The 20,043-nt window shown below is 45.2% G+C and overlaps 1 protein-coding gene across 1 annotated transcript; it reads left to right on the top strand.

The window, feature by feature from the left end:
- The first annotated feature begins 6,796 nt into the window (after window positions 1-6,796).
- TAGAP (T cell activation RhoGTPase activating protein) lies at window positions 6,797-16,182 on the top strand. Its single transcript, XM_061130113.1, has 10 exons — window positions 6,797-6,949; window positions 7,556-7,640; window positions 7,731-7,784; window positions 8,083-8,149; window positions 9,447-9,610; window positions 10,280-10,441; window positions 10,910-11,019; window positions 12,412-12,607; window positions 13,338-13,452; window positions 14,351-16,182. Exons 2-10 carry the CDS (start codon window positions 7,614-7,616, stop codon window positions 15,613-15,615), a joined length of 2,160 nt encoding a protein of 719 aa, XP_060986096.1. The 5' UTR covers window positions 6,797-6,949; window positions 7,556-7,613; the 3' UTR covers window positions 15,616-16,182.
- The last annotated feature ends 3,861 nt before the right edge of the window (window positions 16,183-20,043 follow it).

The raw sequence follows: 20,043 nt of genomic DNA, 5'->3' as shown, positions 1-20,043 counted from the left end.
TCAATTGATTATTATTAATGAAACTGACAGAAGGAGATTGTGAAGCTTCAGGACAATGTCCTAAATCTGACTCTGTCTGTTAAGTAAGAGCTCCCCATAGGGATCCACCTGGACTCATGTGGTCTATGTTGGTATACTGGGTTTAGACATTGCATTTCCACTAATAAATGAATCACTTGAAGGATTATCCTTAAGAGAAATCATGGAAAGACTACTGGCCTTAGTATCCAAAGACTCAGGTTCAACAGAGTGAACTTGGGTAAATGAACTGACACGTGGAACCCCAAGTGACTCAGCTATAAGACAAGGAGAGTGACTACTCACTGTTGTTCTAAAAATGATGTCAGATGAGGTATCTGAAAATGCCTAGGACAATACAGTGTATGTAGAAGGTGTTCAGTAAGTGTCTCACCAGCCCTCTCTTTAGCCTTGAACTGTTAGAATGCAGAGCTGATGATGGATGTCATGTAAGAACGTTGCCTACTGAGACGTGTCTTGGTCTGTTTTGGGGGTGGGAGGCGTGGGGGCAGCAGGGGTTAAATAGAAGAAGCTGGAAGCCTATATCCCAGGAGAGAATAGGATTTAAAACAGGGAAGGTTTACAGGACAGGGGACAGGTTTCACTCTGACATAGCCAGGAGCCTTCTGCTGAATCAGGGAATGGCTTCTTCAGGAGTAGCAAGGCCCTGAGAAAGAGAAGACTTCAAGAACAATGTCAAAGAGACGATTTGGAGGGGGTGCTGCAAAGATAAAAACATCGGGATATGAACAGGGCGTTAAATTAATTGCTCACTTAAAACCCATTCAGCCCTGATTCAGGGTCAGTAAGTATCCATGTCTAGTCCCATAATTCAGTCTCCAAAAAAAGAAGAGAAAAAAAGAGAAGAAGGAGAGGAAGAAGAAGGAAAAAACAGACCTGAATATAATTTATAGCATTTGCATTTTAAGCATTTTCTTCCTTTTGAAAAGGCCCAAAGTTATCACAACATAATTAACAAACATATTATTGTTTTTTCAAAAGAGTTGTTACTGAAACACATAATGGACATGCTCATATGTGTTTCTTATAATAATAGATTCACTAATTCATAGTAAATTTAAAAGACATGATCCTCTACATGAAAACATATATATATAACCCCCCAGCAACAATCAAATTTCATTTAAAAATTCACAAAGTTTTAAATGACACATCCAAAGAGAAATAGCACTTCTCCTATATCCAGCTTCCTCATTTTTCATATGGCGATGGCTGAGTTTAGAGTTTATATATAGAAGGACATTTGTATCATCAGGAGAACTGAGGATAAGTGTAGTGACGCGACCACCATACTGGACACAGGACTCGGAAGTGGAGGAAGGGGGTGAGGACCACCCTGGGCAGCTGCTAATACAGAGTCATCATGGAAAACGTGGAAAATCACAGTCCAGCAGATGTGAATGAGCAGGAGAGAATCCTGTCTTCCCTGTAAGACTTGTCAAAGCTGTTAACAGACGACATGCAGAGAGGAGTGAGGGACCGTCAGACAACGCACCTTGGCAAGGATTTGCATTTGAAAATGGTTACGGAGAAGGAAATGGCAACCCACTCCAGTCCTCTTGCCTGGAAAATCCCATGGATGGGGGAGCCTGGTAGGCTGCCGTCCATGGGGTCGCTTTGAAGAGTCGGACAGGACTGAGCGACTTCACTTTCACTCTTCACTTTCATGCATTGGAGAAGGAAATGGCAACCCACTCCAGTGTTCTTGCCTGGAGAATCCCAGGTATGGGGGAGCCTGGTGGGCTGCCGTCTATGGGGTCGCACAGAGTCGGACACGACTGAAGCGACTCAGCAGAAGCAGCAGCAGCCTAGTAAAGATAATAGGTAAACAAGACACGTATGTGGAATTTTCTCACATGGAAAGATATGATGGATATTGGCAGTTCTCAAACTCTGTTAGTCTCAGGAAAACTTAACAAAATCATTGACAACTCTAAAGCTCTCTGATTTATCTAAGTTATATCTACCAGTATGTATCTTAGGAGAAAGGAAAACTGAGAAAAATTTAAAACACAGGAAAATGCAAGCCCACATTCCCATAGCTGTCAAAACACCCCATATCGTGTGGCTTCTGGAAAACTCCACTGTATACTCTTGAGAGAATAGAGTCAAAAAGGCAACTAGCATCTCCGTATTGTTACAAAATAGTTTGACCTTGTGGACTCTGCTGAGAGGGCTCCAGGGGTCCCTGAACGCACTTTGAGAACCACTGGTAACATGAGTTTTTGAGCCCCAGCTTGGAGAAGGAAATGGCAACCCACTCCAGTACTCTTGTCTGGAGAATCCCATGGACGGAGGAGCCTGTCCATGGGGTCGAAAAGAGTCGGACACGATTAAGCGACATGTTTGTTTGTTTGTTTGGGCTTTTCAGAAAAGGCAAAATGGGTGGGTCCACGATTCCCCCACCCTTCTCTCACTAGAGCAACCAACTTTAAAAAATGCTTTTTTAAAAAAAATTCTATGTATCTGGATTCTAGATTCATCTGCCTGTGAATATGGGGATTTCCCTGGTCTAATGGTTAAGAATCTGCACTTCCACTGCTGAGGGCCTGCGTTTGATCCCCGGCTGGGGAACTAAAATCCCACATGCTGTGCAGTGTGGCCCAAAAAAAAAAAAAAAAATCCCATGGCAAAAGAGAAAAAAAAAGGTTTTAAATCACAGGTAGAATGTGGGGCATAGGGCATAACATAAGCTTCTGTACAGATGAGGAAAAAATATGGTCTCCATTTATTAAAAAGAAGGAAATATGTCAGTTGAGACTGGATGGTTTAGTTGTAAGAGCATTGTCAACATTAAGTTTCTTAGAATTACTTAAAAAAGTATCCAATGAAAAATTCATGAAACACACATATATTGTAGTAATACTCTATTGTGACTACTTAATAAGTGAATGTATTTGTATAGAAATTATTAATTGTGCACCTACCACTTCCTGACTGTAGGATAGGATAGCATCCTGTGCTGTGCTTAATTCTGTTTGACTCCTTGTGACCCCATGGGCCGTAGACCCCCATCAGGTTCCTCTGTCCACGGAATTTTCCAGGCAAGAATAGTGGAGTGGGTTGTCATTTCCTCCTCCAGGAGATCTTCCCGACCCAGGGTTCAGACCCATGACTGTTGTATCTCCTGCATCGGCAAGCGGATTCTTTGCCACCAAGCCACCATAACGCCCTTTTTTGTAACAGTAAATTGAAATCAGCGAGTTCATTTCAGAGTTTTCTAAGGGGAAAGGGAGGCTGAAAGAGCAGTACCATCTGCAGTTGTGGTAGGAGTGCTGCGTTAGCCCTGGCAGTTTCAAGAGAGGGTCCCTCCAGCTGGAAACCTGGCCGCCAACTCCATCCTGAGGTCACCCCCCGAGACACCGGGTTACGGGGCAAATTGTAACAGCTGTGTGCTTCAGTTTCTCAAAGCGTGCCTCATCATGACCTCCTTTCAGTGTAAAGACAATAGTACCATCCATATGAAAAAGGCGTAGAACTCCAGGTGCTAATAATGAATTAAGTCAAGGTACTTGTCAACTTTTTGTTGAAGAATAACAAACATGCAGAAATGTACACTTAAGACTAGCAGCACCAGGTTCAATCCTTAAAGGTGATGCTGTTAAAGTGCTGCACTCAATATGGCAGCAAATTTGGAAAACTCAGCAGTGGCCAGAGGACTGGAAAAGGTCAGTTTTCATTCTAATCCCAAAGAAGGGCAATGCCAAAGAATGTTCCAGATACCATACAATTACACTTATTTCACATGTTAGCAAGGTTATGCTCAAAATCCTTTAAGTTAGGCTTCAGTAGTATGTAAATCAAGAACTTCCAGAAGTACAAGCTGGGTTTCAAAGAAGCAGAGGAACCAGAGACCAAATTGCCAACTTTCACTGGATCATGGAGAAATGAGGAGTTCCAGAAAAACATCTATTTCTGCTGCATTGACTACCCTAAAGCCTTTGACTGTATAGATCACAACAAATTGTGGAAAATTCTTAAAGACCTGGGAATACCAGACCACCTTATCTGTCTGCTGAGAAACTTGTATGCAGGTCAAGAAGCAACAGTTAGATCCAGACGTGGAATAACTGCCTGGTTCAAAATTGGGAAAGGAGTACATCAAGGCTGTATATTTTCACCCTGCTTATTTAACTTATATGCAAAGTACATTATGCAAAATGCCAGGCTGGATAAATTACAGGCTGGAATCAAAATTGCCAGGAAAAATATCAAGAACCTCAGATATGCAGATGATACCAGTCTAATGGCAGAAAGCGAAGAAGAAATTAAGAGCCTCTTGATGAGGGTGAAAGAGGAGAGTGAAAAGCTGGCTTAAAACTCAACAATCGATTCCTCTGGGTCTTCCCAGTGCACCAGGCCGGAGCACTTGTCTCATGCATCCCACCTGGGCTGGTGATCTGTTTCACCATAGATAGTATACATGCTGTTCTTTTGAAATGTCCCACCCTCACATTCTCCCACAGAGTTCAAAAGTCTGTTCTGTATTTCTGTGTCTCTTTTTCTGTTTTGCATATAGGGTTATCGTTACCATCGGGTGGAGAAGGAGGTGGGAGCGGGGATTGGGATGGGGAATACGTGTAAATCCATGGATGATTCATGTCAATGTATGACAAAACCCACTGAAATGTTGTGAAGTGATTGGCCTCCAACTAATAAAAAAATAAAATAAAATAAACTCAACAATCAAAAACCTGAGATCATAGCATCCAGCCCCATCACTTCATGGCAAATGAAGGGGGAAAAGTGGATGCAGTGACAGATTTTATTTTCTTGGGCTCCAAAATCATTGCGGATGGTGACTGCAGCCATGAAATTAAAAGATCCTTGCTCCTTGGAAGGAAAGCTATGATGAACCTAGACAGCACCTTAAAAAGCAGAGACATCACTTTGCCAACAAAGGTCTGTATAATCAAAGGTACAATTTTTCCAGTAGACATGTACATGTGAGAGTTGGACCGTAAAGAAGAGTGAGCACCAAAGAATTGATGCTTTTGAACTGTGGTATTGGAGAAGACTCTTGAGAGTCCCTTGGACTGCAAAGAGACCAAACCAGTCAATCCTAAAAGAAATCAGTCCTGAACTGGAAGGACTGATGCTAAAGCTGAAGCTCTAATACTTTGGCCACCTGATGCAAAGAGCTGACTCATTTGAAAAGACCCTGATGCTGGGAAAGATTGAGGGCAGGAGGAGAAGGCAACGACAGAGGATGAGATGGTTGGATGGCATCACTGACTTAATAGATAGAATTTGAGCAAATTCCTGGGGATAGGGGCTTCCCAGGTGCTTCCCAGGTGGCACTAGTGGTGAAGGACCCACCTGCCAATGCAGGAGACATAAGAGACGCAGGTTTGATCCTTAAGTTGGGAAGAACCCCTGGAGAAGGAAATGGCAACCCACTCCAGTATTCTTGCCTGGGAAATTCCCTGGTCAGAGGAGCCTGGGGGGCTGCAGTCCATGGGGTCACTAAGAGTCGGACATGACTGAATCGATTTAGCAGCAGCAGCAGGTGGTGCTAGTGGTAAAGAACCTGCCTGACAACGCAGGAGATGTAAGAGATACAGGTTCAATCCCTCAGTCAGGAAGATCTCCTGGAGGAGGGCACAGCAACCCACACCACTATTCTTGTCAGGAGAATTTCAAGGACAGAGGAGCCTGGTGGGCTACAGTCCATGGAGTTGCAAAGAGTCGGACATGACTTAGCAATTGAATAACCACAACAACCAGATCAAGAGATGGAACCCCCCTCGGAGTCAAGAGATGGACCCTCTCTGACCCCCTCAGAGTCACTACCCAGCCCTTTGGAAATAACATGCTGGCTTCTAATAGCACAGATTACTTTTGCTATTTGGGGGCTTTGCATGCAAGGTACACTCTTTCGTGTCTGGCCTCTTTCACTCGACATTATTTTGTGAAACCCAGTCATGTCGTTGAACGTAGTTGTAGACTATGCATTCTCAGGGCTCTGTAGGACTCCACTGTGTGAAAATGCATCGCACTGTATGTATCCATTCTGTTGTCAGGGTATTTGAGTCATTTCATATAAGTTATTTCATATAAGTCATTTCCTAAGCCATAGGAAAGACCAGAGATTCTCTTTTATCCAGAAGGTGGGATCTACAGATGAAACTCACTGTCTCCTTTCTACTCTCAAATGTCCGATCAAAGGAAATCGTTTGTTTACCTCCCACATCAGAATTTAGAGCTAATCTGGCTATGACTTAGTACTGAGTTAAGGAAGGGAAAGGTTAACATGTAGACAGCCTGCTCTGGTGGACTCATCATAGTCCCAGAGAAAACTGACTTTGGATGATGACTGCATTCCAAAAGAGACAGCACGTCTTGGCTTTCTTGGAGGGGCCATATCCCACACCCAGAGGGAGCTTATCAATGTACCGATGAACACAGGAGACGGTGGGTGGGTGGGGAGACTGCACCCAAACAGGATACCAAAAAAAAAGGGCACCTGAAATGATCACTTTAGAAAATACGATGATGTTTACGTACAGAATAACACAATTTCTTATTCACACATCCCACCTGTGACATGAATCAGAGCCTTCACCTAGGGCCATATGTCATCTTTTCCACTCTCGGTGGTTTACAGATGTTTGACTTTGAAGTTGAAGAAGAAGAAAAAAAAAAAGAAGAGCTGCCCTAGAAGAAATGAGGAAGTGGGAGCTCTGCAGTGTCTGGCCCGGGCGACAGCCCATGATGCTCTTTCCGGTCTCAGCAGCATTCTGAATTTCCACCTGCCCGCCCCCTCTCCCTTATAACGCAGAGCACGTGAAGTTAGAGCCATTCAGTCTCCTCACTCAGCTGGATTAGTAGGAGCAGGGTGTCATGCTATTTTTCCAATTTTCCACAGTTCACGGGAGGTAAAAGAAGTCTGGCTGGAGGCCCTCCGGGGGTAAGTACCATAAATTGGCCTGACACACAGTCAGCTGCCTGGCGGGGTCACTGGGCTTTGAGATCGTATCCAACAAAAGCGGGTTTCACCATGCAATATGCAACACGTAGTGTTATGAAGAGTAAACTCGGACAGCTTCGCTTTCATGGGAAGCCTGCACTTCAGGGGCTCTAGGAATTCTATACGTGTTATCTTTGTTTTATGTCTGCCATAAGCAGCGTCCTGGGGATCCACTGTTTTCCTTTCTCAGGTTACATGAGAAAATCTGTGCAAAGCCCTTGACACAGTGCCCTGGCACATCGTGAACTCTCCTCCCAAAATGTTAGTTGTCACTGTAGCTGTTACTCAGATTATCTCCTGATGGGAGCTTAATAAATGAAAAGCAAAGTTTGGCGTTGTGAAGATGTCACGTTTAAAGCTTTTAGAAAGTAGTGTGTTCAGATGCTGTGTTTAATGGCGTGAGACATCTGGTAACACATAACTGACCTTAAATGAACACTTCTCTAACTAGTAGTTTCAGACTTTCTGTTTTGTCAGAGTGGGGCTGAAACTGGCCATTGCATTCCATGTATCCCTCCTCACTCTTTCCCGAATGATTTTTCATAGACAGAGCCAAGGCCACACAGGAGCAAAATTCACCACTGAACCGTCAGCCCGAACTCCAATGAAGTTGACAAGCAGCTGCCATGCTGTATGTGCCATTCTTACATTTACTACCTCAGATTTTCTCATTGGCAAGGGTCAAAGATGTTTACTTAATTTGACTTTTTCTCTCTTGTAGTCAAAAACACTAAATGCCTGTGATATGGAGACATTAATTGAATGTCAATCAGAGGTAAGAGAGCTGTTTTTCAAACTTTTTATCTGCACTGTGAGATGGAAAACGTTGTTTTAATTGAATATCATGCATGTTGTTTAGTTATCAGAATAGAAAATCAACATGATAAGTTGTAGTAAACACTAATGTTAATTGAGATCTTATGTCATGATAAGCAAGACATTAATATTGATTCTGAAAAAAATTAATGGACTACTAACTGTTGATATGAATAACATGTTGAATATATTTTGTGGGGAAAGACTGGGCAGATTTCTTCAACCATTAATTTTCATTAAAATAAATATATTTTTAGGGTAATATCAAGGAACATCCTCTGTTGGCATCATGTGAGAGTGAAGATAATATTTGCCAGCTAATTGGTGAGTTTTGAAAACACACTGATCTTTTATGTAAATGCTAACAACCAGCGTTCTTGGTTTGCCAAACCACAGTGCTTTACTGGGGATTTTTTTTCCGAAGTATTCTCTTAAAGACCACAGAACATTAACCCTTGCCTGGCAGGAAGGCTCCAGCTCACTAGACAGCAAGTGTTCTGAGAGAAAACGTCCTTCCCAAGTCAACCTTTCCCCCATCCAGAGGGGTTTTAGTGGGGTTGCAGATCTCCTGGCCACTTCTGTTCCGACAATTGAAGTGTGCATACGTGTGAAAAATATGCAGTTGCCTTTTCCACTCTCTCCCTCCTCTAATGGAGAATGATTCTAAGAGTACATGAAGCAACTGTTGCTATCTTAAATCCCAAAGAACCCACCGTTCAGTCAATTTTTTCCACAATTCATTGTGTTGTAATGTAACCCTGACCCAGTTCTCTTGAACTACAAGGACAAGCCAATTCTCTATCCATCCCCTTCCACTTGCTGATATAAAAAGTATAGAAACATGTGCTAATGCATTTAGAAAGTATAGCTTTTTTTAATTAGAAAAAAAAAAAAAAGAAGGAAGGAGAGAGAGGAAAACAGAAAGAAGTAAACTCATGAGTGGTGATACCCATTGTGCAGACATCTTCAGGATTTTGCAAGGACCGATTATCCTTAAAATTCTTCCTGAGCATTTCCAATTGCCAGGTCTAGGTTCTAACCTCCCTGCCCCGTCCTAACGCATCCACTGGGAAAACCCTGCAGCTGACTGCAGACAGACTGGCTCCCTCTAGTGGTGGGTGCTAGCGCGGCCGCTGAGGTTTAACAGCCCGCCCAGCCTAGAGCCTTCAAAATGGTTTTGAGCAAGTCACTTCCTGTTAAGTTTCGTTTTCTTCACTGGTCAGAGGAGGAATTAAAATAATCTGTTTCACATCAGAAATAGCCACCAACTATCCACCGTGGTTATTAAGGTCAATATGTTAAGATGATTGTTTATGACCTGCCTAGTTAGACTTTGCTCCTTTTCTATAGCAAACAGCTGGTAAAGAGTAAAAACAGGAAAGGTGGAGGCTTTGAGGGACCTTGGTGTTGCTGTTGAGGGGCTGGTTGCCCTGGTAACCATGTGGTTGTTTTTTTGGTTCACACTAGATTAAGGTTCACACCCTTTGCTTCCTCAGTTTTTCAAAACTGTTTCTCCCACATGGCAAACCATAAATGACACTATCTGTTGTCTTATCTGGATCCTTCCTTGCTTATCAGTATGTTAATCTAATTTCTCTTTGCCTTATTTTCTCGGCCGTAGAAATCAAGAAGAGAAAGAAGGTGTCTAACTGGCTCTTTCTCATGAGAAGGCTTTCTTCTTCATCAGATGTTTCTGCAGCTTCGGAGCCAGAATTGAAGACATCCCTTTTCGAGCAGCCCTTGTCAGCCATCTGCAGTGACAACACGCTCCCGGGACCCATTCAGGTATGCACACGTTCACCCTTCAGTTTTCTATGAAACGTCCTCGGGAAACCTGAGCGGCTTTCTCATGCTGAACTTGTTGGGGTGGGATTTTCAGTTTTTTTCCCATGTTTGGAAATGGTGTTCCCACCTAAGAATGCAGTCAGGAGAACTTACACAGTGGCTTACATTCTAGAAATCAGTCGTATTTGCCAATGAGCTCAGGTCGATGGTACCTCCATCCTTCTGACTTAATGGAGTGAAGAAGGCTAAAAATGGGTAGCTTCTGAAAAACCAACAGATTTATGGAGCTTGTGATCAGACATCCAGTGTTTACACGGAATGACTCGAGAGGAGGGAGGCCCAAAATCATTTTAGGCTGTGCAAATTCCAGCTTTCCCAATGTACCTGCTCTTAGAAAAATGGCAGGGTTGAGAGAGACAGTTGAAAGTAACAGACTGAAAGGAACCGGACTGGGATTAATAGTCTCTTGTTAAGATGATCTTAGTATCCTGGAGAACTAACTTTTATGGAGAGGATATTGTATAGCAGGTAAAGTTAGCTACTGTTCATGTCCACTATTTAAATTCTTTTTCCTACCGAAATACAGATGTTTCCTCTATCAGTAGCAGCAAAGTGTGACTTCAGACCCCGGGTAACCATTTCCTATTTCTATACCCCTCTTCCTTTTAGGATATTCTCACTATTCTATGCCTTAAAGGCCCTTCCACTGAAGGAATATTCAGGAAAGCAGCCAATGAGAAAGCCCGCAAGGAGCTGAAGGAGGAGCTCAACTCCGGAAGCGTGGTGGACCTGAAAAGCCTCCCAGTGCACCTCCTGGCCGTGGTCCTCAAGGTGAGTCCCCAGCATCGGTGGCAAACAACAAGCTGACGGGCTCTGCCCCACTGACTCTCAGGGGATGAGAATCGGGCTCTTCGCCCCACACGGCAAAGGCGACTGATCTGGAGTCGAACTGTCTTAGTTCAGCCTTCATTTATGTGTATCAGCATGTCTGTTTCTGTGATCCCAGATTCCAGCCAAAAAGTGCTGCATTCAGTTCTCCCCAGATGTCTCTGAGAACAGGCGCTCGGACTGTCCCACGACCCAGTCCCTTGCCCTGAGTCTGGTGGCCCCTTGGATGGTGGCCTTAACTGTGCCCGTTGTTAGGAAAGTTGCTGAGAGACAAGTTGGGGGGAGACTTCAGGCTCATTGGATGCAGGCAGGAAGGGGTGATGAGCAGAGACTCCTGAGAGGGGGCGAATGAGACGGAAGTTAGGATGGCAGCGTGTTATGTAACGTGAATGGTCCGCTTCCTCCCACCAGGACTTCCTCAGAAGTATTCCGCTGAAGCTCCTGTCCTGTGACCTGTTTGAGGAGTGGATGGGCGCCCTGGCCAAGCAGAGCGAGGAGGACCGGATCGAGGCGCTGAAACAGTAAGTCACCAGTGCAGTCTCCGCCCGGGGGCTCCTCACCCAACTGTCAGAGTGTTTCATGTTGCAACATTGAAGGAATTCACGTGGACTCGCTCACCCGCTCCTAGAATACAAATCTAAAGGTCCCCTGGAAATGTTTAAAAAGTAGGTTTTTTTAGCTAAATGAAAGGAGGCACCTCTGTCAAAAGGTAGAAAGTGAACTTCAGTACTCACAAATCCCAACAGGTAGGGAGTCTAAAAATATAAGTAGTTCAAGAAGGTATGAAATGAACTCACAGATGAAAGCATCAGAGCAGGCTGACCAGCCACGTGTAGGAATCTGGGGTCTTCACCTGTCCACACTGATGCAGTGCAAAGCAGCAATTCTCCCATAAAATGTCCCTTAGTAAACAGTCTGCAAGGGCTTGTTTGTTGACAAAATTCCATAGTGTATTTATTCCATATCCTTATAATCAACCAAAATGAAAACTCTATAAAAATAAATTCCAACGGCAGCAGAAAAAGTACCATATATAAATCAAAGTGTGACCTGTTAGTGCCTAGAAAATCTTACACACCTAACTTCACAGTATCAGCACTTTTGCCAAATCCTATAAAACTGTGTCTATATATGATGATTGTCTCACATGGCTAAGTATTATCAATAGCATATTTATTGAACTGAAGGCATTAGTGTGTCTGTCCCAAAATAAGAATCCTGAGATTACCACAATAAACTTCTGCTTACAGACACAAAGGTCTTTCTTAACAGTATCTTACGAGAAATGAATGACCCTTATGTTAGAACCACCATCTCTTTTTTTGAAAATATGAGGCTTTACAATTCTAATTTATTAGTCATTGTACCAATGTTGCCCTTTTAGTGCTGACCTCATTATTTTTATGAACATGCTCTTCTAAACTGATTTATTCTTCATAAAGCTTTCTCAGAATGGTATAAAAATGTGTCTTCTTCGTTTGATGAGCACAGTTCAAAAAAAGACAAATGATTGTATTCTTTAGAAAAACCAGCCTTGCAGTGTTAGAAGCAGGAAGACATTCCATATGGCTAAATGGTTTCTCAACAAAATGATTTTCAAAATGTGTTAAAGTTTATTGCAGGAGTTAATGATTCGTAATCTAAGATCTGTGTGAAGAGTAAATGGCCGTGTTACTGGTGTCAGGATCATAGAGGCCAGTTTTCTAGGGCTTCAAGCTCTGTGGTTCAGTGATTCATTCCATGTCAGTTGCCACTGCAAGTATCTGAATGAACGTTTCACAATGGTTCTTGTGAAACAGACCTTCCTCATTTTAAAAGAAGCCTGGGTCAGGCAGCCACTTTCAACTTGCTCCCCTCAAGCTAGATAGGCCATGAACCTCCCCTAAAACCAGCTTTCCCCACCTCCGTTCCAGGGTTGCAGACAAGCTCCCGCGGCCCAACCACCTGTTGCTCAAGCACCTGGTGTCCGTGCTCCACGTGATCAGCAAGAACTCTGAGGTCAACCGGATGGACGCCAGCAATCTCGCCATCTGCATCGGGCCCAACATGCTGAGCCCGGAAAACGAGCACAACCTATCGCTGGAAGCCCGGAGAGACCTGAACGATAAGGTTTGTGCCGGCTATTTCTGTGAAACTCGACATCTGCCTGTCAAAGCCAAGCAGTGAGGTCTGCTGTGGCCCCAGGTCTACTCTCTGGGGTGCATCCACTGGATGAGACCCGGTAAAGCCAGGTCATCCTCCGAGACAGAGGACAAGTGATGCCCGTCTCTCCACCGCTGTTTCCAGAATGGAAAGGCCCTTTCACTTTGCTCTTTTTTGTGCATCATGCTCTGTCAGTTCAGCTACCAATCCGGGCAACTCTTTTAATGAACATTTTGGTTACTTTAAAGTAATAGGTCTTTTAAATTCACAAAGATAAAAGGCATATCTCAAAAATAATTTTCATATAGGTGATTGTTACCAATTTTCTGAATGCTCCTTTCAGACACGGTTAAACATCTCTTATGCCGATTTTGAAAGTAAAAATGTTGATTGCTCAGTCGTGTCTGACTCTTTGCAACCCCATGGACTGTAGCCCACCAGGCTCCTCTGTCCATGGAATTCTCCAGGCAAGAACACTGGAGTGGGTAGCCATTCCTTTCTCCAAGGGATGTTCCCAACCCAGGGATTGAACCCAGGTCTCCTGCATTACAGGCAGATTCTTTACCATCTGAGCCACCAGGGAAGCCCATTTTGGCACCTCCCTAACTGCTGACCCTCCCTATATCTCCCTTGGTAACCTTCTTCCTTTAAAAATAAGATCTCATTAAGCTGACAAGCTGTTAACTTCCCCTCACAGGTTAAGACACTGGTGGAATTCCTCATCGATAACTGCTTTGAAATATTTGGGGAAGACTTTCCAGCACATTCCAGAATTGCTTCTGATGAGTCCCTGGAACACACAGACAGTTCAGGTATGGAACATGTTCTCAGCTGACTCTGACTGTGGGGTCAAGTTCATGCCTGGCTACCAATCCAGCCCAGTGACGTGAAACACCCCTGGGATCTGAAGAAGTTACCAGCACACATGACGGAATCAGAGTAGATGCAGGTCTGTTGAGAAGTCAGCAAGCAGGGAAGCTTTTCTCTTGAATTTTCCTGCACTATTTCCTCAGGCTACAGCCTGGCACCTTCCCCTTCCTGTTCTAAATCATGAAGAACTGCTCCTTTTACTAAGTAACCTTTAGCTAGAGGGTTGGGGTAAGAAACTTTTGTTTCCACACAATGGAATATGGGTCTAATGGGGGTCTGTTAAAATAGGGATGAAAGTGAAAGTGTTAGTTGTTCAGTCCTGTCCAACTCTTTGACCCCATGGACTGCAGCCCGCCGGGCTCCTCTGTTCATGGAATTCTCCAGGCAAGAATACTGGAGTGAGTTGCCATTCCCTTCTCCAGGGGATCTTCCCCACTCAGGAATCAAACCCGGGTCTCCTGCCTTGCACACAGGTTCTTTACTGTCTGAACCACCAAAATAGGAATGGATCCAATGAAAAGAGCCGTCCAAAGGATCAGCTTTTAAATCTAAGATCAATAAATTTTCAGTGGAGAGCTGTTTTCTCTCTTCTCATTTCTTCCCTCCCTGTCTCTCTCTCAACTTCTCTCTCTTCATTTTCCTACTTATCTTCTCCACCTCAAAATAGTAGGCATGGCAAGAAATGAAACTTGAATATGGCCAGTTTCTTTCATAACAAGCCCCAAATTAGCTTCACCGAATTCCCTAGGGCCATACTTGATGTGAGTAGGGTGGACGGTGCTAAAGTGAATTTCTAAAAGGACCTGAACAAACACTCAGCTGTCCCTTACCTTCCCCCAGACATGTCGACCCTGCAGAACGACTCGGCCTACGACAGCAACGACCCTGACCACGACGTGGAGCCTGCGGGCTCCCCAAGCTCGCAGCCCCCAGAGCTCCCAGAGCTGGCTGCTGGCCGCTCAGAGCCCAGAGCCCCGCTGCGCCCTTGGGAGCCCGTGGTCAGCACCACGGCCAGACTGAAGGGCTTCCTCGGGCAAGCGGACAGGAGGTACTCGGATCCCAGCGCCGCATCCTCCCCGGAGTGCCTCGACGTCAGAAGAGCAAACCCGAAACTCACGCGAAGCGAGGACGACTTCACCGCGGTGGCCCAGGCCGCCTCCCGCTTTGCCGGCGAGGAAGCCGAGGACCCGTTTCCCGAGGAGGTGTTTCCTGCAGCCGAAGGCCGGGCGCAGAGGCCCCGGGACCTGGGGGAGCGGAGCCCGACTCAGGACTCGGCGTCACCGTGCGCGCAGGTCGCCAAAGCCGCCTCCAGTGGCTCCCTGGACGCTTTCTCCGACAGCTCGCCCCTGGCCTCTCCTTCCAGCCCCAAAAGAAACTTCTTCACCCGACACCAGTCTTTCACCAAGGCTGAGAAAAGCAAGCCCAACCGAGAAATTAAAAAGCACTCCATGTCATTCTCCTTCGCCTCCCACCAAAGAGTGCTGACCAAGACGCGCAGCTTTGGAGCCGCGAAGCCCAAGGGCTGCCCCCGAGACCCAGAGAAGCGAGGTTCCAAGAAAGAAAGCCAGCTTGCCGGCCGGATCGTCCAGGAAAGCTCGTCGGACGCCCCCGGCCGAGCCGCTCTGGGCTTTAACTCGGGGGCCTACACCCTCTCAGTGGAGGATGTGTTCCAGCTGGTGGATCAGAGGCACCCCGGCCGCCCCCCGTCTTACGAGGAGGCCGTGCGGCTCCAGGCGCTGGAGCTCGCCCCGCGCGGGGGCCAGACGGTGGGCAGCCTGCGGGCCCGCGTGCTGAGCCTGGACGCGGGGCTGCTGCCTCCGCTCCCCACCCGCCCCCGTGGGGACTCGACAAACAGCCACGGGCCGGAGCCCCTGGACGGGCTCCGACGGGGGCCAGGGACCGAGCCCTGGAGGCAGAGCTGGATCGACTGCGCCCCTGGGGCCGCGGCAGGACAAGTGATGGTCCCCCGGACACCCGAGCTGCAGAGGCTGAGAAGCGCCTCCGAGTCGCAGCAGAAGGGCAGGCAGGCCCTGCTGGCCCGGCGGTGTAGCCAGCCCGTGTTTGACGCCGAGCAGCTCCGATTTGCCAAGGAATCCTACATCTAGCGCTCCAGGCCCTTCCGTACACAATGAGAACTGTCTTTAGACTCTTGTTTTCCAAAAAGTCGTGAATAAGCTCCTCTGGCAAGTTGTGTTTGAGACCTCCTCCAAGAGGACAGCCACACAACTTCACACCGGCACTCCGTGCGCCTGATTTGTACAACACGTAGCACATGTATAAAACGCATCCCAGACAAGGCATTGGGTACATGTACGCAGATATGTGTGTATATATTTGTTTCTGAACTTGTGCCAAACTGCATTGCTGTTCTTTGCCTCCTGAAGTTTTTTTGTTTTGTTTTGTTTTGTTTTAGTGGTTAGTGTCTAAACATAATGTTTTCTTTTCTTGGCATTGCTTCAAAGGGCATGCCAAGTTTCATATTTTCCACAAACTCCATTTAGGAGAAAATGTCTAAGTCTCTGTTAGGAGTTTCCTCTAATAAGCCGCTTTGTGATAACTAATCACCTCAGTAGGATGAAAGGAACAGACTGTAAGGAATAGAGTTCAGTGTTTGGAGTTATCAAAGGGCATTATAAACTCCAGCAAAAAAAAAAAAAAAAGGTTGTTAACAATGCATGAAAAATACTTCAATGTGTCCTTTAACTGTCTAATTTGAAATTTGGATAAGTTAGTTAAAATGCATTATATTATGCATCATTAACTGATGTCAAGCACTTTGAGTTTCTTTGTAGTTCAATGGTGTCTTCTCCGATAGTGTGGAGGAAATTACTTCATACGCATCGGGGCGGTCGTATGTAAAACTTCAATATTATCTCACTACAATAAATTGCCTTCCTTATTTCAAAGTAAAGGTGTTCTTTCTTTACTGATATGTTGCCTCCACTCCCTCACTTCATAGAAACCCACCAGAAAAATCCTTTACATGTTGGTTCATTCAACCAGCATTTATTGGGACGTCCCGGGTGGTACAGTGGATAAGAGTCCACCTGCCAATGCAGGGGACGCAGGTTCTATCCCTGGTCTGGGAAGATCCCACATGTTTCAAAGCAACTAAGCCCAAGCACCCCAACTACTGAGCCTGCACTCTGGAGCCCATGCTCTGCAAGAGAAGCCAGCACGGTGAGAAGCCCACACATGGCAACTGGAGGTAGCCCCTGCTCTCCGCAACCAGAGAAAGCTTGCGTGCATAAACATAAATATAAATAAATTTTAAAGAAACAAGCATTTATTGACTACATATCCATTATTTCTCCTTGAATAATGAGACAAGGAGATCAAACCAGTCAATGCTAAAGGAAATCAACCCTGAACATTCATTGGAAGGACTGATGCTGAAGCTGAAGCTCCAATACTTTGGCCACCTGATGCGAAGAGCTGACTCATAGGAAAAGACCCTGATGCTGGGAAAGATTGAAGGCAAGAGGAGAAGGGGGAGACAGAAGATGAGATGGTTGGATGGCATCACCGATGCAATGGACATGAAATTGGGCAAACTTTGGGAGATGGTGAGGGGCAGAGAGACCTGGCAGGCTGCAGTCCCTGGGGTTGCAGGGTCAGACACGACTGGGCGACTGAACGACCACTCCATTATTCTAGACTGATAGGCAGGGCAAGATGTGGATCTCGTGCATAAGAAAAAGGGACAAGCCCTGTTCTCTCCACAAATTTGCAAAACCATAAAGATGTACCTTTTTTAAGCTATTTTTGGGTAAGCAGTCACTCAGAGGCTAGAAAATTTAGTGTACAAATATAATATCAGTATTTCCTGGTTTTAGTGACTTTAAGTTTTCAGTACTTTCAAAAATCTTATTTTTACGATGCTCAGTTTGCTTGATTATTAGCAAACACAGTGGTAAAACATCATACGTTAGAACATTCATGCTCAATGATTAAGATATTTACCCAGTATCTTGGATACTGGACTTTGATTTTCCTTACTTCATCAATTTCTTTCATAAAACACTGCATATTTTTGATAAGTTAAAGAAGGATTTTTGTGCTGGCTAGCTACCAGGTGGTGAAGACCTAGCCTTTTGAGAAGCGATTTATTAGTAACGAGATATACAGTTTACAATGTTTTCATCCAGACTGCTCAGATCTGTTAATCATGTTCAGATTTATTAATGTCATTTAAATACCTTATTAAGCACCACCAATCATGCCTAAATTCCAACTGGTAGACATTCCCCGTCTGACTGCTGACTTAAGAAAAGCAATCCTTGTCCCGTAATTGGACACTTAACAATGGTAGCTGGGACTTGCCTGGTGGCTCAGACAGAAAAGGTAGTCTTCAGCACCTTTCAGTTCTGAGCACTGTGCTAAATATTTCAGGATTTAAAGGAAAATCCTCCATCATGTTTTTAGCAACTTCTCATTGAGAATCAACATTTTCATCAATAGATGACTAACACAATAAGCTAGGTAAGCTCCTATCTATTCCGTGTTACCACTGACCTAACCTCCACGTGACCCAACTCAGATCACGAAAACTCTACCCCAGTTTCCTTATTTCACCAAAGCAGAAGTAAGACTGAAAGTCTTCTATTGCATGTAAGCAGTCTAGTTTATTGACAAACATTGATGAGCTTCTTGTAGTCAAAAAGTTACTGTATTTGCATAGTGGAGGAGAAGGTATGATGTGTGTGTTAGTCACTCAGTCGTGTCTGACTCTTTGCGATCCCATGAACTGTAGCCCACCAGGCTCCTCTGTCCATGGAATTCTCCAGGCAAGAATACTGGAGTGGGTTACCATCTCCTCCTCCAGGAGATCTTCCCAACCCAGGGATCGAACCTGGGTCTCCCACATTGCAAGCAGATTCTTTACTGAGCCACCCAATGCACGGTGTGGTGTGCCCACTTTAACCATGAAGTCCACTCACTTTTTAAAATAGGAGAGCCCAACCTGGTCTCCAAGCATGGTCGTAGGTTAGGGCTGCCATAACCAAGTATCACAGATGAGTAGCTGACACAACAGAAGTGCACAGTCTCACAGTTCTAGAGCCCAGACCTGAAATCAAGGTGTCAACAGAGGGCCTGTGCTTGCATTGAGATATGGATGCTATTAAAAAATGATACAATAGACAAGGACCCCGGAACAGCACAGTGCTGCCCTCCATGGACCTTGTAAGGGCCACACAGTCACACATGGGTCTGACACGCTAATGCAAGGTGAATGGTAAAACCAGGTTGGAAGCCATGGCCTATATAGGGGCTTTCAACGTAAAGCCAGGTCTGATCCCCACTTCCGAGCCACGGGACCTCTCCATCACCAGGGTAATCCTGTGTGGATCAGCTTGGGAGGGACCCTGACCCTCTTAGCAAGGGAAGAGGCGGGGAAGCACGTACATTTCACGTGCCTGTTGGTAGACACTGGCATTCATGCCTTGGAATCTGGCTGAACAGACAGGAGAATTTCTTCCTCTTGGGGAAGGTAGGAGGTTTTCTCCCCTCCTACAAAGAAGGGGACGGGTGGGTTTCCGAAGGCATTCTGAATGCATTTCCTGCCATTAAGCGCTGTGCGCAGAACCACCCAGGACTTGGTCCAGAACCTGTAGTTGTTAACCAAGCTGAGGGCTGGCCCTGGAACTGAGCGAATGCACAATCGCCTGCGAGCTCAAACCCAGCAAACATAACCTATGTCACCCAGGGTCTTAAAGCATTGAAGTGGCAGCCATGGCTTGTATGCTAATTAAGCAGATAATAGTTATTGACCACAGTGCTTCCCATGGCTGAGCACGAAAACAGCAAAAGGGCGGTCAGCACTGTTTATCCTAATGCACTATTAAAAGAATACATTCTAGCTGAAGTTTCCTGATCGTGATCTCACAGGGGACCGCCAGTACACGCTTTCCTCCTGAAGGGTCAAGTGCTGGAAGTGAGGGAAACCCATATCAGATGAGATCTCACATATTTTGAGTTTCTTTTTTAATTGACCTATGTAAGATGGTAACGCTTTATTTACAAAGGGAGAATTACTGAGGAATCAGAGTATGAACATTTCGCTAGAGACAAAAGTAAATCACTTTTTGGCATGGTATTGTAAATGCCTGCATTATGTCCTCTGGACAAATGAAATGTGAATGAGGAACCACCAATGGGATGAAGAGCTACCCTCTTCCTATTACAGGCTTCAAAGAGAGACCAGATGAGACTAACAAACCTGCAGAATGCAACAGCTTGCCAGAAAAAGGAAACACAGAACGATTATATCTCTAGGAAAAGAAAGACAATTGTGTTGGCACAAGAATATGTGAGCCAGATTCACAGAGCCTGAGTCCACAGCCCAAATGGTCGACCATGGGTCACTTTCCAAACTATCTGAACATCAGTTTCTCCACCTGTAAAATGAAGACAGTCAGAGCACTGCAGCAGTTTCGGAATGCACCTCACAGCAAACCCACATCACAACATAGGAGAGGTCTGTACAACACAGCTTAAAGTCCAGAAGGTGTAAAAGCAAATGACAAGTTCAC

Source organism: Dama dama, chromosome 26, assembly GCF_033118175.1.
Source record: "Dama dama isolate Ldn47 chromosome 26, ASM3311817v1, whole genome shotgun sequence".
In the NCBI taxonomy this organism is placed as follows: Eukaryota; Metazoa; Chordata; class Mammalia; order Artiodactyla; family Cervidae; genus Dama; species Dama dama.
This window is presented reverse-complemented; position numbering and strand designations above follow the sequence as displayed.

What these genes read in the sequence shown, in the direction of transcription:
- TAGAP (XM_061130113.1), top strand. Translation starts at nt 7,614, where the DNA reads ATGAAGTTGACAAGCAGCTGCCATGCT. An exon ending in CGGATCGAGGCGCTGAAACA is followed by an intron (nt 11,020 to 12,411) that starts GTAAGTCACCAG and finishes CCTCCGTTCCAG; the next exon opens with GGTTGCAGACAAGCTCCCGC. An exon ending in GGAGAGACCTGAACGATAAG is followed by an intron (nt 12,608 to 13,337) that starts GTTTGTGCCGGC and finishes TTCCCCTCACAG; the next exon opens with GTTAAGACACTGGTGGAATT.